At 40.7% G+C, this 15718-nt stretch overlaps 1 protein-coding gene across 3 annotated transcripts in view; it reads left to right on the top strand.

The window, feature by feature from the left end:
* LOC146495241 (TOX high mobility group box family member 2-like) overlaps positions 1–15718 on the top strand; it is an 85368-nt gene that overhangs the window by 62889 nt on the left and 6761 nt on the right. For all 3 annotated transcript variants that reach the window (XM_085147275.1, XM_085147277.1, XM_085147276.1), the window contains 3 exons: positions 10700–10930; positions 13133–13213; positions 15017–15415. In XM_085147275.1, the coding sequence (XP_085003401.1) occupies positions 10700–10930; positions 13133–13213; positions 15017–15415 (711 nt within the window). The remainder of the gene's footprint in view (positions 1–10699; positions 10931–13132; positions 13214–15016; positions 15416–15718) is intronic.

The raw sequence follows: 15718 nt of genomic DNA, 5'->3' as shown, positions 1-15718 counted from the left end.
TATTCAAATCTTTTTCTAGAGCTTTTAAAGACTGTTTCTGACTGTGCTGCTTCTGAAAACGTGTGATTTTTGCTTCTGTGCATTTGACTGAGAACTGATTGAAGATTTGTTGAAGGATTGTTGACTTCAACAAATGTGAAGTCAACAATCCTGAAAACTAAACCGCTGAAAACTATAGGCTGTTCACGTACCCCTTTACAAGCTGAGAGCTTTGTGGTTGACTGAATTACTATTCTGCTACTGTATACTTATGGTCTTTAAGTCATTTTTAGACTGCAATCAAGTTACTTTCAGAACACGAGGCTCCCTTTTTCTTTCCATTTCATGCATTACTCTTGTTTGTCATGTTACTTTTGTAAATTCAAAGACTGCGTTCGTGCATTTTAATTCCACCAGTGGACAAAGAAAGCAGATTGCTTTGATAATTCCCGCTGCTTTAAATGGGAATTGTGAAATGACAATTAGTCTGGTGCCTTTGCGGCCAACAAAAAGCAAACCCTTGATAAAAGCTGTTTGTGCACTTGTATGGTGCCTGTTGTTGGTCACAGCTGGAGGCCACCACTTACAGGGTGCAAAGAGAGATTATGAGAGAGATTATGACTGTGATTTCTAGCTGGTGTAAGAGGCACAACTTTGAGAAAGTCTGTTTGTATAACTGGCTTTGATAACCATCCAAGTGATTCTTCAAGCAGCTAAACCAGGTGAATTATGTCTACAAGAATTAACTCATTCCTTGTAACATCACTCTTTTCTTGTCATTTGCATAAGATATTTTCTTTTAATCAGCCAGACGCTTTTCTGAAAAAAAAACACCTAGGTGTTTTCGTGCATTTAACAGCACAAGTACAAAGACACTTATCAACTCCAAATGCAATGTTTTAGAGCACTTTTCGGTCCTTTCAGCTCTAGATAATGGAAACTTCGATTGATACCAAGAGGTTGCTGCCCTGTGATGCCTCTGTTGCCAGGCTCTCTCATTGGCTTTCTCCCCCCGCTGCGCAGATGTTTACAAAGAGACATCACCAGCTCACATTAAAGGGTTCAAGTTGTCCCCTCAGGCTGTTGCTATGGAAATAACCCTGCTACGGTCGCTCATTCATGTTTGATTAATTGTTTTTTCCTTTCTGTGCTGTTGCCTCTACAAAGACCTCATCCTGGGAACATATCATCTCGAAAACAAACAATAGGAAAAGATGAATATGTTCAAATCTGCTCTATTTGGACTTGCAGATGCACTCTCTTCCTGCTTTGACATTTTGTGGATGTGGTGATAAAAGTCGAGTAACTGCATTAGCATTGTATTAACACTGATAAAGCTCGCTTGTGAAGCCACGCGATCATACAGATATATTTTTTATTTCGTTCCCCAGACTTACCTGGACAGAAGATAAGCTTTTTTTTTCTTTTGCCTTTTTCTCCTCTTAAATTGCACTGTGTAGCGCTGAGATACAGCAACCCACTGGGGCCAATTAGGATGCCAGCAGAGCCAGGAAGTGCATAGCAGATGCTTTTGCCACTATTTATTAAAATCCAATCTGCGGGGGCCCCCCCAACAGCTCGTTAAACTACCGTTAATCTAATTAGCTCTCACTTGCCACTGTTTTCACCACATTACCAAATACAAGGGCCTCGACTTTGCAATTTAGGCTGATTAAGTAGGTCCAGTGCTGTTAGGCAGAGCTTGTAGGGAGGAGCTTCTCAGAGCTGTCAGTCATTCTACCGAGTCAGATAAATCATGCAGCTTAGTTCAGCAATGGCTTTGGATTTAAAGTACCAGCAATAGGAATGTTAGTTGAAATCAAATCCACATTGCAGCCCAAAACTGTAGAAATACTCCATCATAATGACCCTGTGTATTTGTAATGGCATGGTACCAAAACTGGATACAAATTCCATAATGGCTTCTTTATGTATATATAGATATACGTATATATCTATATATCAGGTCTATACGATTCTGCTAACATCCTTTCATGTCTCCTAGATCAAGATCACGAATGTGCACTTCCGGTTCATTATTGTTTAGGCCAGGCTGTATTTTTTATTTGATGAGTGCTGCTCTCTGGACGAGTGCCTGGTTCCACTCAGAGATCTTTGCAGCGGCTTTGACATGCAGTCCTGCTTATTGCTTACAGATGGGCAGTCTGACATAGAGCTGTAATTGCTTCCAGATGAGGAGGGCACTGCATATATTTTAAGACATATTTTAACCTATCAAGTCTTCATCCTGAGCTGGATGTGGGGAATACAGAGAAACCAGGCTAATAGGGCGTTTGGTAGCGTAAGATAAGAGGAATTTGTGTTAACCTGTATCCAAAGTTGACTATGACATGTTGTGTATCATTCAACCTGTGTGGGAAAAAAAAAAGTTTAACGATCATCTGGAATTTTGGATGCCAGTCCTGGTATTTACAGTCACTTTTAATTTAAAGAGGACTGAAGCGTTCAGATGTGTTTACATTCTCATGTTGCCTGCCAGCATTTTCTGAGACAACGGGCCTGCCTGCATCATTTGCAGGTGCACTTTCAAATGCTAGCTGAAAATGATATCTAAATAATGACTAAGAGCATGTTATAAAATGAAAAAATGAAAAAACTGCAAAATTACAGAAACTTAACAAAGACTTGCTTATGTTTTACATACGTTTTACACAATTACTGTTACAGATGTTTGGCACAATAGATTTTTGTACTTCTGCATCACCTATATGAGCGCATTTTTATCTTATTGCCCTGAGTTCCAGCTTGTGGTGAAAATTACATTAAAAGAAATTATATATAGCATCTTGAAATCGCATTATTCTCACTGCTGGTGCTTTAACTGTGACTATTTATCTATTTATTAACCCAGAAAGGCTTAAGTGTCTGCAACCGCCACACTAAGCTGTGCAGCTCTTCACTGAGCTACTGTGAAGAGGTCCGCGTTTGTTTTGCTGAAAGATGTATTCCACTGTAGTGCAATCTAAATATATTATTGAATTTCCTTCATTGTTTATTAAATTTAAGGCTGTGGTTATTAACAGTGGATCCTACGAGCACTTGTGTGTAATAGTGGTCGGTCATGGTAATGAACTCAATGAGAATTATCTACACATACTACTCCCATCAGGTCTGTGAATCATATTTCAGGTGTTTTCCAACACAAACAATCAAAAAATAAATAAACACACATTTCCTACACAAAACCAAAAGCCAGACATTCAAGGTTAGCCAATAAAGAGCCAGATAGCAGTTGGTGAGGAGCCAGACTGAGAGGAAAACAAGGAAATGTTGGATTGAAATTCGTCAGATGGACGTTAGAGCAACACCAGTAATGAAAAATGTTGCTGTGCCACATTTCCTGTAAGTGTGAAAGAGGAAAGCGGTTTGCTTCAGACTCGCTGTGTTTACAGCTTGTGTCCGCTGCCCCCATGTGATCAAAAAAAAGAAAAAAAATAGTTAGTGCAGGTTGAAGAACGAACATTTGGGTTTAATCTGCTATTACTCTGCAATCACCACTTTGAACAGTCACAGACAGTTTACGCAAATTGCATCTGCAATCGCTTCATCATTTGCTCCTTCCCTGTGTATCAAAAACGCAGCAGTTGATTGTACAATGAAAAGTGAATTGGGGGTTGCAGCCATTTATATGTCATCATTCTGCATCATCACTGAGAAGTGTAGAGCGTAAGTGTTGGAGAACCTTTAAAATGCGACAGAAAGTAGTGCGCGCATCAGGGATGTCGCATTTCTTTCCATTGTGGGAATTTGTGATGCAGATAGGTGAAGAAACAGTTTATGTTCAGATTTCCAGTAAATAGACACATCCTCAGTTTTGCTTCATCCGGCACTTCTTGCCTCTTTCAAAGTGTACTTTATTCTGGAGATAACATTAAGGTGCTAATCTGTATCGGGAAAACAATGTTAGATGATTTGTTATTGAGACGTCGGCTTGTTAAATCTGCTTTTACAGTCCTCGGCCAAAGCTTATTTCACTACCGGCTTTCGATTGATGTTCTTAAACTGCAGATTTAAAAACCCTCTCATAGTCTGTTGCTCATTCTCCGGGCCAATGCACACTCACTGCAAAAAAAAGCATGTAAAAATAGGTTTTTATCTTCTTCTTTGAGCTACTGTGTAGATCAAACTGTGTAACACACTCAAAACAAATAGTGTGTGCGTTTGTGTGTGCATCTATGAAACAAGGTGTGTAGATTTTGTAAGTGCATGGCATTCATTTTGATTTAGCGCTGTGCCCAGTATTTGCTTTTGTGTAACAGTCATCATTGTATCACCTTAGAGTAGTTCCTGTTTGTTTTTATGGCCTTTCAAAGCTGATACATTATGCAGCACTCTCCACTTTGCTGTATATGATAATGACTATGATAAGAAGACTGTGATTGGAGAAAGACTTTTATACACTCTCATGCTATTATCGGATTTTATTGTCTAATTTTCATCTGTCTTAAGCTTTGTCAGTCGCCGCGCGTGCACACAGTCCTCGTTGCGAGTCCTCTTCTTTCTATATCTTTCCACTCCTTCTGTTTTCTTTAGATCGACTCTTCTTCTTTTTTTTTTGCATCTCACTTTCTTCACTATTCCCCAAATCCACCTCCACCCCTCTCTCTCTCTCTCTCTTTGCTGTTTTGATAGTGACGCAGTTACCAGGCTGTCAATTCTAATCTTGTCTTGCCAGTGCAGTGCTGTCCATTCAGAATCACAGCTACCCCTCCTTTTCCTTATCTCTCTCTCTTCACCTACCACCCCTTCCATCTCTCTCTCTCTCTCTCTCCATCACTAGCTCTCTCGCTCTCTCTCCATCACTATCTCTCTCGCTCTCAGACAACAGAAATGCTGATGGGATGAGCAAGCTAAGGCTGACTCTGTAGTTCAATCTTTTCCTGGTAAACTAGAAAGCTGTGTTGGAAATAAATTTAGTCTCTGCTGCTGTGTACAGGACACGATGTTTTTTTACCTAAGACATCCGCGTGCTGTTTCTGGTCGACCCCCTAATTGCAGTCTTTAAAAGCTTTTTTTACCATCAGTGTACGTCTGCTCTGTGAATGTGCATTGTGTCCTCTTGCATGGAGAAAATTGGCAGGCAATTACTTAACTTTAAAAAAATGTTATTAAACGCACTCATCAGCCAATCTGTTAGGTACACCCTGCAGGTTGAACTTCCCTTTGCCTACAGAGCTGCCTTTATTCTTTATCCCAAGGGTGCTCTGTTGGATTGAAATCTGGTGACTGCGATGGCCTCTTGAGTGCAGTGAATTCACTGTCATGAGCATCAAACCCGTTTTGTGACATTGTCCATTATCCTGCTGGAAGCAGCCATCAGAAGATGGGTACACTGTGGTCATAAAGGGAAGAACATAGTCAGCAACAATCCTTGACAGTGACATTTAGGTGATGCTCAGCTGATATTAAGAGGCCCAGAGCATGCTTAGACAATATCCCTAACACCACCACCATACTGAACTGTTGATACAAGGCAGAAATTAAGACTCGTCAGTGTCTTCCAATCTTCTGCTGTCCAGGTTTGGTCTCGTCTGCTTCAAGATTCCATGTGTTGTGCTTTCAGAGATTCTGCATACCTTGGTTGCGAAGAGTGCTTGTTTTGAATTACTGTTGTTTTCCTATCAGCTTGAAGCAGTCTGGCCGTTCTCCTCCGACCTCTGACATCAACGAGGCATTTTCGCCCACCGGATATTTTTTTGGACTATTTACCGTGAACGTTAGAGATGGTTGTGTGGGAAAATCCCAGTAGATCAACAGTTTCTGAAATACTTAAATAAACCTGTCTGGTCTGGCCTGTCTGTAATGTGAATGCCTGATTTTATATGTAAATGCCAAAGACATCATGGTAAATTGTTACAGGTGGATTTGCTTTGGTACTTTTTTCCACAGTTTGTTATTTACACGTTTTACCTTTTTATGTAAAACATGTGAGTGATTTACTTTGCAAGCTACAATTAGAAGATAAGCCAAAGGAGACCTCTGTACTGCTGCAGTGAATTTAACTGTTGTGGCTGCACTGAATCCATCCAACACTGTAAATGTGAATACTTATTAACCCTTTAAGACCCACCATAGAACCAAGTCCGCCAGAGCTTATATTATATTTTTATATGTTGTAGTGCCATTTTTGGGAGCATTTCAAGTTGATATACATCAATACAACCATTATAGCCCAAATTTTAATAATATGTATGCATTAAGTGTATAGTAATTACATAAATTGCAAAAAAGTGCAATAAACTACCAAAAAATTTAAAATCCTTTTTGTTTTTTTAACATATATTTCTAGTTAGAGAAATTTAAGAGGCTTATCCCTCAAAACTGTAAATACAAAAAAGTTGTACAAAATAGTTTCCCACCACAGGAAAGTTATTTTGAGTGTCTTCATATTTTTATTTTTGAAACACACCAATTTTTATATACTGCAGGTAAAACGAAAATAAATATTATAATGCAAATTTGCAAAAAAAACAGCATATGCATCAAAATAAACTATTTCCAGCAGTGCAATTTGAGTCCTAAGTATCCCAGAAATGACACAGAAAGTCATAAAGTCAAATATAACTTTTAAAAACACCAGTATAGGCTCATAAGGCCCTGATGGTTAAAAAAAAAACTACATTTCTGCAAAATGACGCCACTTCCGGTTTCGGGTAGGTCATTCCTACATCCATGCGCTGATGGGCTAGGAAGCTGATCAGATCGGCAATACGTGTTTCTGGAATATTATGTTTTTGTTGCTGCAAGTGCTTTTTATGCAATTTTTGCAAAGCCATATGTGGAAGGAAACTGTGACCTAGGGCAAGCTGATGGCATAAGATGTAAGTACAACTCCTCCGGTTTCATGTGAAAACAAAAATATTGCGCTAGCTTACGTGGTTGCAGTGCTACCGGGATTTAAAAATAGTTATGCAAAACGGAGCATGCCTGTTGACCGGCTTTAAAGGGTTAAACAAGGAGGCCTGTGTTTAAACTAAAGTTACAGCGTCAGATTATGAGGGGTTGAGTTTTCCCTCGAATTTCCCTTTGTGTTTAAAAATGATAAAAAAATAAATAAAAATGATGGCTAAATAAATCAGTAAATAACATGGTATCATATGTTAAGCTAGCTTTAGCACAATAACAGTGATGCAAGACAAGAAACAAATATCAGTCAGGTTAAAATCTGTCTGTTGTAAGCATATAATAAAAAGAGTTTCAAGTTTTGACATTTTGCATGGAGAGTCCATCTCGCAAGAGCACAAGATACCAGTCTTCTGAGTAACAGTATCAGAAAATAGACCAGAATGCACTGGAGCCACGAGATGTTGCATTATGAATAAGGGATGTGACTGTCTCTTTTTCTCAACTGACAACAACAGCTGTCATAATCATTACTGTTCACTGCACCTGCACGAGAACCCGGCAAAATAAGCTTGATATTGTGTAGTTGGCTGTGTGGCGGGTAAATGTTTATCCAGCGTCGATAGTTTGTAAGGCCAGAAACAAAAAAACTATAGTGATGAATATGGCTGCGATCACTTTTTCACTTTCTCACTTGAAAGTTATTTAGTTTTACAGAAGACTGTGTCGGTTAATGAGACTGGTCTTCTTAAATATAAAGTCAAAGCTGTGGAGTTTTCTCTTAATAGGTGTTCAGGGCTCGAGTGTGAGGAAACCAGGCAGAGCGCATTAAAACAAAAAGATCATTTAGCAGGCAAAATGACAGGCCAGTGGGCCTAGTTTAATATTCTAATACAAAGTGTTTCTCTGTGGTACTTTGTTACGGAAGAAAAAAGATCCGATGTTAAATTGGCTTTTTTGCAGAGAAGTTTACATTAAGTTGTTTTTTTTAATACATATATATTTATATATAAAGGTAATCTCATAAATGAAGGAAACCACTTTCACAATTAGATTTAGATGAAACACGCTGAAGAAAGATGAGAACAAATTAATCATCTGAGGGGTGATTTTTTTTTCCTGCTTATTTTTCTGGGAGAAAATTATTAATACTGTGCAGAGTGAGCAGTTTTCACTTACTGTTGTCTCTTTAGAAGTATGTGAGCCATCTTTATTAATCTTTCAGAGTCACTGTCAGCTCTTTACTGTATATACTTGAGCTGAGAACATGAATCTCTGATTATAAGACGTGGAAATAAAGAAAGAAATGAAAGAATACGCCCTTTATTCTCCTGGTTGATTGCATTCTGCTGTGGGCTGTTGTGTGTCATCATTCTTTCCTCTGTATGAATACATGTGAATTTTCCTGGCGATTATTTAGCCTTCTTCTTCTTCTTCTTTTTTTATGTTTTGTCATTCCATTAGCTCTACCTTCAGTTTATTCTATTTTCACTTCAAAGGCTTGGGTGGAACAGATGTCGTTTCAAATGCCTGTCTTCTGCCTCATTGCCTAAAAGTGAGGGATGATTATTTTTTAATGAAACCGCACACACTCGCACGGGGGGGAAAAAAAGAATATTACCTGTAAGCTGTGAAATAGACAAGCAATACTTTCACATCATCCTGAATGGGGAACATTCATTCATTTCACACCACAAAGGCCATTTTGAAGTTTTCCTTAGCTGCCAAATGTGCTCCTGGACCTTGAATTTTGATTAGTTAATTTCATGCTGTGTGGAATACAGTATGTTGTTTGGCAAATGCCTCGCTAAAAACAATGCAGTTTTCAAAGGCAGTCGTTTCTTGTTTTCCAATCGACGGTGAAAGGGGAAAACACGGCCTTTGCTTAATCTAGTGATAAGTATGCATTGGATGGAAATGAACGTCTTTAAATGTCCTAAAGTTGCTGTTCGATGCTCACGCGGGGACAAATCTTTTTTCACGGTTTGCACCCACACTGAGCTTTACCACTGAATCCCCTGGATGAGTGGATTATGAAAGCAAACATTCAAAGATGGTTAGAAGTTGTTTTTTTTTTAAAAAATGCAACATGATTAAACAGGAACTTGGCCTTGGAGATGATGCGCGTTTGCCAAAATAGAGAAGAATTCGCTGTCACTTCCCTCAGAGCTCTTAACAACGTTTGAGTAACTCAGCGTAACCCGACAACCGCAACGAGTGCACATCAGCATCTTTCATTTGACTTAATACCAATGTATATCATCATATATTCCACGTGTCATTATTTCTATGATATGGATGGAAATTAGATTGTTTTTTTTTCTGCCTTTATAGCAACCAGGAAATCAGGTTAACTGATGTTTCACTGCTACTAATGGCAACATCAAGCCATCACTTTTTCTTCACCGTCTCTCTCTCCCTCTCTCTCCTGGCTCCCTCTCCCTTCTCCGTTCATCTCCGTAAAGAAGGCAATTTCCATATAGAATCACATCCAGCATCAGGTGACCTGGATTTGACTCCCAGTCAAAGCCCTGCATGGAAAATGAGAATGTATTCATGTGTATTGGATCAAGTACATCACACAGATGTGAACAGTTTTGCCTCCTGAAAATGTCGAGAGATTGCAGTGTATTATTGTTGACAAACTGGGTGTGTGGAAAATTCCCTCTCTGCTGGCTTCCTGAAAACATGCCATTATTTCTGGTACACTTGAAAAAAGGAGGAAAAAAGGAAAATATAAAATATCTATTAATTCTGCAGCCATTAATTTAAGCAACTAGTGACATTTTGCAAACTTACTGGGAAATGTCCCTATAACCCAAACCTGCTTAAATTAAACTCCCAAACCTGTACTGTATTACTGTATTTATCACATAGCTGCATTTAAATCTAAAATCCTAAAGGCACCATAAACAAGGCAAGAGGTCAAGTTCAGTGAGTTTAGTGGAGGCGTAGTTGTCTGCCTTCCTCCACCCGTCAGTCAAAGTGAACACACCCTGAACTTTACACCTTAACGTTCACAAGGTTGAGTGGAACTGTAAATCCTCCCACTCAGCTAAGTGGCTAATTAGCTATAGAGACCAAAACCATCTTTTTACAGCTGTTTACCCCTCAGAGGTAAAAAGCTGATGTGGTGTTGTCGTCACACTATTAGGTAGGCTGGCATCCAGGTTGTCAGACAGGCAAAAGGTTCGACTTAATAGTTCAAGAAGAAAGTCACGTGGGATTTTCACATTTATATCAGTAGGTATCACTGGCAGTATTTTATTTATGCTGAAAAGTAAATAACACAGGAATCTAACCAGCAATTTTTTTTCACATATCTAATTTGGGGTAACTTCAGCTGTCATAGGGTGAAAAGCAGGGTACACCCTGAGCAAGTCACCAGTCTGTTGCAAAAGACGCTCATATTCACAGCTATGGCCAATCTAGAATTGTTCATTAGCCTAACCCATGCCTACCTGGAGAGAAGACATGCAACCCCCATACAGAAAGGCCCCAGCTGGTCGGTGGATCCAAATCCAGGACCATGCTGTGAGGCAACAGTGCTGCTAAACACCTGACTGTGCTTCCCACAAGAATCTGTGTAGATCGGTTTGGACACTAAAAGTACCGCCGTTTTTGGCACGTTTTGGTTGCTACTGATTTTGGTCTAACATTCTCTAAAATTGTGCAAAACTGTATGTTTGTGCATAACCTACATATACTGTACATGATGCCCTGGAAAAACTAGAATATCGTGTCCAACCAATGCATCGGGCACATAAAACTTCTTTCTGCTGTAGCTGATATTATGAAGTGATTTATGACGGTTTCCTTGTCTCTCTTTCTCCCCATCCATTTCTTCTGTCTTCAGATAAGCAGTGAGAAGCGACCCTCAGCAGAAATGATGAAGCCCAAACCCAAACCTCAAAAGAAGAAGAAGAAGAAGGACCCCAACGAGCCACAGAAACCCGTGTCCGCATACGCGCTCTTCTTCAGAGACACCCAAGCAGCCATCAAGGGCCAAAACCCAAATGCTACCTTCGGGGACGTGTCCAAGATCGTGGCCTCCATGTGGGACAGCCTAGGCGAAGAACAGAAGCAGGTAAAAACGATTTCGTGTAGGTGCGGAAGGTTTAAAACGACATGCTGTGCAAAAGTCTAGGCACCAAAATGAGCTTTCCAGATGGGAGCACGCACAGTGTGCAATGACGCAAACACGCGTACATGTTTTGATTGCGGTCGCTCCAGTAGATGGCGCATGTGCTGCAGCAGAGGCAGGCAGCCTTTCGTTGGCATTATCTGCCGTGTAATTACCAGAACATTGCTGTGAGATACAGCTCACCTTAATGAGCTAGTTCTTCTCTTTCCAAAGATAATCCATCCGTTTATCCCCACTCCCCTGACTCTCATTAAAATGATTTTCTTTCTAAATTTAATTCTACCAAAGGGAAGGAAACGGAGGGAGGGGGAGTGTTCTCTGCAACAACAGCCATAAAACAGTCTGAGACTAACAAAGTAGGACATTTTATAGGCAGGAAATGGTCAGTATGGGAAAAATATAAACATGCCTGGGGAGATTTAAAGAGTCTAGGACTGATAATGTTATGCAGGAGGTAAATACACACATACTCACGCGCTCGCGCACCCCTGCAAAAGGCAAGCAATCACATGTGAATGCGATTACTATCAAAGCCATCTATCTTAGCAGTGTAGTGTCCATAGAAAGTGAAAACGGCTTTTCCAGAAATAAAACAGAAAAAGTGAAACTCATCTTTGCCAAAAAAAAACCTCCCACAAAGCGCTAGGCCAAGGTAGTGTCCCGTTTCCTCTGTCCCACCAGCCTCCACAATATGTATCTTCATTGGCCCTCTGACAAGCTGGAATGTGTGAAGTTCTCATTTCCACTCTCTTTATTTATATCTCTCGCCTTCTATTTTGATCCTGCCTAGAATACAGAATTAGTGAGCTCCCTCCACTATCGACTCATCCTTGGATTGAGCTGAAGGGCATCTTGGCTATCCAGGAGGAGCAATCTATTGTTTTTTTTTTTTCTCTATTCGACATGATCTCTAGCTTCAGTTCAGCAGTAATAGGTGGGAAGTAATACTGATGACAGATATAGACGGCCATCACTTTAGTTTTCTTGGTTTTCACCTGCAAGAGAAATCGCAGTTGTTAGCTGTTAATTAAATCGTCTGTTTCGTGGGATGAACAAAGTGTAATTTTAGGAAAGGATGTAAAAGAGTTCAGACAGGGCTCTGCAAAGCTCCTGTGTAGCTTCTAGACTAGCTTAGTGCTTTACCAGTGTACATCAATCACATAAAAATATTTTAAGTTCCTGCATTGAGGCTTGTTTTCAGAAAACCTTTAAGATTATTAAAGTTCCAGGTCCTTTGCTAAATGAATAGACGTGTTTGTGCAAAACATTTAGAAAAGTATCATTTTGATATCAGTAAATGTGTTCATACCAGCTTCAGTACTGCAACAACAGTACAGTATATAAACACATTTTTTTCCTACTAGGAAGGATTTTTCTCTATCTTTTCTTTTTGTTTTGCATAATAGACATAATTGTGCCTCATTTTGCCTCATAGCCCTTATAGTTAATAGCACCATTTTCCATCATGGTGTTGCATCCTACACAGACACTCATCATTACATATATACATATACACCTATATATGCTGGCAGAAAATACCTGTACAACAGCACACACGCAAGTCCATGTGCGCTCACAAACTCACATTCTTCATGCAAACACACTTCAGTCTGTTGGAAAACACATGACATCAGAGGCTCGTACATCCCTCTGACAATATGAAAGGCAGTTTCAAACAAAACTCACATCGTAATGTGCCAAATGACAACAACCATTCTGGTTTATCACTAATGTACTGATAGTGTTATTGTGGAGCTAAAGGGACAGAGAGACAGAAGTTCCAGTTCATTTCTCTAGGTGGATTGGAATGGAAATGATGTGTCGCTACAATAGAGAGAGACACATTGAGATGAGGGAGTATTAGCGCTGTGATGAGGAAATAGAGGTGTTCTGTACCATTGGCTCTGATGGAAAGGGAAACATTAAGCATCTTTTTATGTGTACGTGTGTGTATGTTTGTGTGTGCGCGCATGTTCGTGTGCGCAGGATGTGTTTAAGAGAGTGTTAGAGTAGCCTTAAAAAAAAAGTCGTGTGTGTATGTGTGTTTATTGACAGATGTGTGTGTCTGTGTGTGTGTGCACGTTTATGAGCGAGTCAAACTCTGCTCTCACCTGAAGCCTCTTGTTTGATTTTATTTCTTCACAGGGGTACAAGAGGAAAACCGAGGCGGCTAAGAAAGAGTACCTGAAAGCCTTGGCCGCGTACCGAGCCAGTCTGGTTTCCAAGGTAACGCTTATGACACACAGGCCCTGGCTAAGACTGATGATGGATTGGATGTAAAATACTTGCTAATGGTATGGGAGGACCTTCTTTCGCATGAGCTGGTGGTGGTGAAAAAAGAGTGTGTGTTGGGAGGGAGGGGGGGGGGGGGCATGTGATGCTAAAAGTACAGGCCCTATTTGGAACAATACTTGATTTCCATAGGTGCACAGTGGGGGTAGGGGTTTGTAGTTGGTATGGTGATATAGGGTGAAGGGTTGGGGGAGGGGTCGGCCAGTCAAAGCACACATCCATAATGGCCATAATGTGTATGAGGCTTAGAGAGGACAATATAATAACTCTCTTATGCGCTATGTGGGTTATCAGATACTCTGTACTGTATGTATCTTTGGAAATAAGCAATCATTAATTTACCTGTGTCCTGCATTAGTTCCTCTTCTCGTCATCTAGAGCTGGAAGCACATCCAAATCAACAGAGGCATTTGTGGGCTTTGCTGCTATTCCCACCTCTGACACTTTCCCGCTAATTCAGATCTATGACATCCTTTTTGCCCCATGAATGATGCCGGTTTGTATAAACCAGCAACGCAGCACAGGGAATAACGAAAGGCAAGGAGGAGGGCTGCGAATTGCATTGTTTAGTGCCGTCTTGTATTAACAACACACAATGTAGTGTGGTGAAGATTCCTTTTGTCATTCCATTTGTTCTGCAGGCAAACAGTCTCATTTCTCTGCCTGGGGTCCTGCATATATGTATGTGTGTGTGCGCACGTGTGTGTGTGGGTGTGTGTGTCCCACTCCTTTTCCCATCTATCTGTCAAGGTGTGTATTGATCATTACCTCGGCCCCTTGCTCTATTCATACAAATGGGCTCCATTACCTTCTAATCAACACTGATGGCTGGAGATGAGCAATCTGACAGCTCATCACAGGAGCCTGGAGCGGGCGGGGTGAAGATAGAGGTGGGGTGTTTTACGGGTGTTGCGCCTGCTCAGTGTGGTACTGTCCAGCCTGAGAAAGGTCAAATTCGGAGGGGTTTTTTGGTGAAGTTTAAGATTTTTGTTTTTGTTTTTAATCTGTACAATCTTTGCCCATCTGTCAGCTCCTCTACATGGGTGTAGAGGTGACAACTGTCGCATGCTTAAAAGAAAAATCCAGCAGGGGTTTATTCTCATATTTTGCGCATTATGAATATTGATATAGATTATATTTTACGCACAGCCTGGAGCCTCGTAGAGATTTAGTAAACAAAGCCTCAGTCAATAAAGAAAGTAATTTGTGCAAGGGTGCAAGCTTTCCACAAATAATTCAGCAGTAAATGTAACGCTTTAGGAGATAGCCTGTTTAGGTTCTAATTAGATGAAAAAGCCTTTATTACATACCTACATGCTTAATAAGAAAGCTAGCTCAGCTTTGCATAAATACTAGATCAGGGGAAACAGCTGCATGGATCTGTTGATTTTTCTCATCGAAATTTTAGAAAGAAAGCAAAGATCTCAAACTATTGCTTTAAAAAATAATTCTCTGTAAGTCCAACAAAAATGTGTGATGGAAAATAGCAGGATATCCCTGTGGCTGTGATAGGAAACAGATACGACCTGGTTTGCTTGCTGGCACTTTCCTGTAGCATAACAATGCTTGCAGTTTAAAAAAATAAAACCTATTCAACAATACAGAGCATGATAAAAAAAAAAGTTTCTCTTTAAAAGGAATGAGGGAGACATGTTATTATCAGATGAATATTGGCTGGTAAGTGCAGTGTCCTTAATGGGCCTTTCTTGTTTTAATATGATGTATTTTCATCCACAGACATACAATGACCCTGAACCAAAAAGTGCCCAGCAGACCAGCCAGTCCTCCCACATGATGCCCCCCAAGCAGCCTCTGTACAGCGTGCCCCCTCAGCCCTCCTCACCGTACCTGGGCCCGCCGGGCTCCTTTCCCCTGTCAGACCTCCAGAGCTACGGCGGGCCACCCCGCCACACACTGGCGCAGACCCTCGGCCAGTCCCAGATGCTCCCACCCAGCATGAGTGCCTCTCCCCCAGCACCCTTCCAAATCAGCCCACCTCTGCATCCGCACGCTCAGCTCTCCCTGCATCAGAGCTCCCTGCTCAACCAGCCAATCCGAATGCAGCAGTCGCAACCAATCATCTCGCACCAAATGGGGCTCCAGGCACCTCTGCATTCCCCTCCTCTCAGCCAACAGGTTGGTCTAGCTGTTATTAAAATCCACCATGCATGCTTCTTCTACAGATGATCAACAACACACATGCTAGCAGACATCATGAGCTACTTTCAGCTACTTGATCGTTTACACCGGGTCGCCACTCGAGTAGCGCTGCATGTTTCATTTGGCAGATATTTTCCACCAGATGCCCATTCCTTATATAACCCCAAAGGGATTTGTGTCTCCTCTAGACTCACTTCACATACAAATATACAAATATCATCACCTTTATTTACTTCCTAATTAGCTTCCATAGATATTCAGCGTCTAATGCTTCTCCCG

Source organism: Neolamprologus multifasciatus, chromosome 20, assembly GCF_963576455.1.
Source record: "Neolamprologus multifasciatus chromosome 20, fNeoMul1.2, whole genome shotgun sequence".
Classification (NCBI taxonomy): domain Eukaryota; kingdom Metazoa; phylum Chordata; class Actinopteri; order Cichliformes; family Cichlidae; genus Neolamprologus; species Neolamprologus multifasciatus.
The sequence above is the reverse complement of the archived record's forward strand: the minus strand, read 5'-3'. Positions and strand labels throughout refer to the sequence as shown.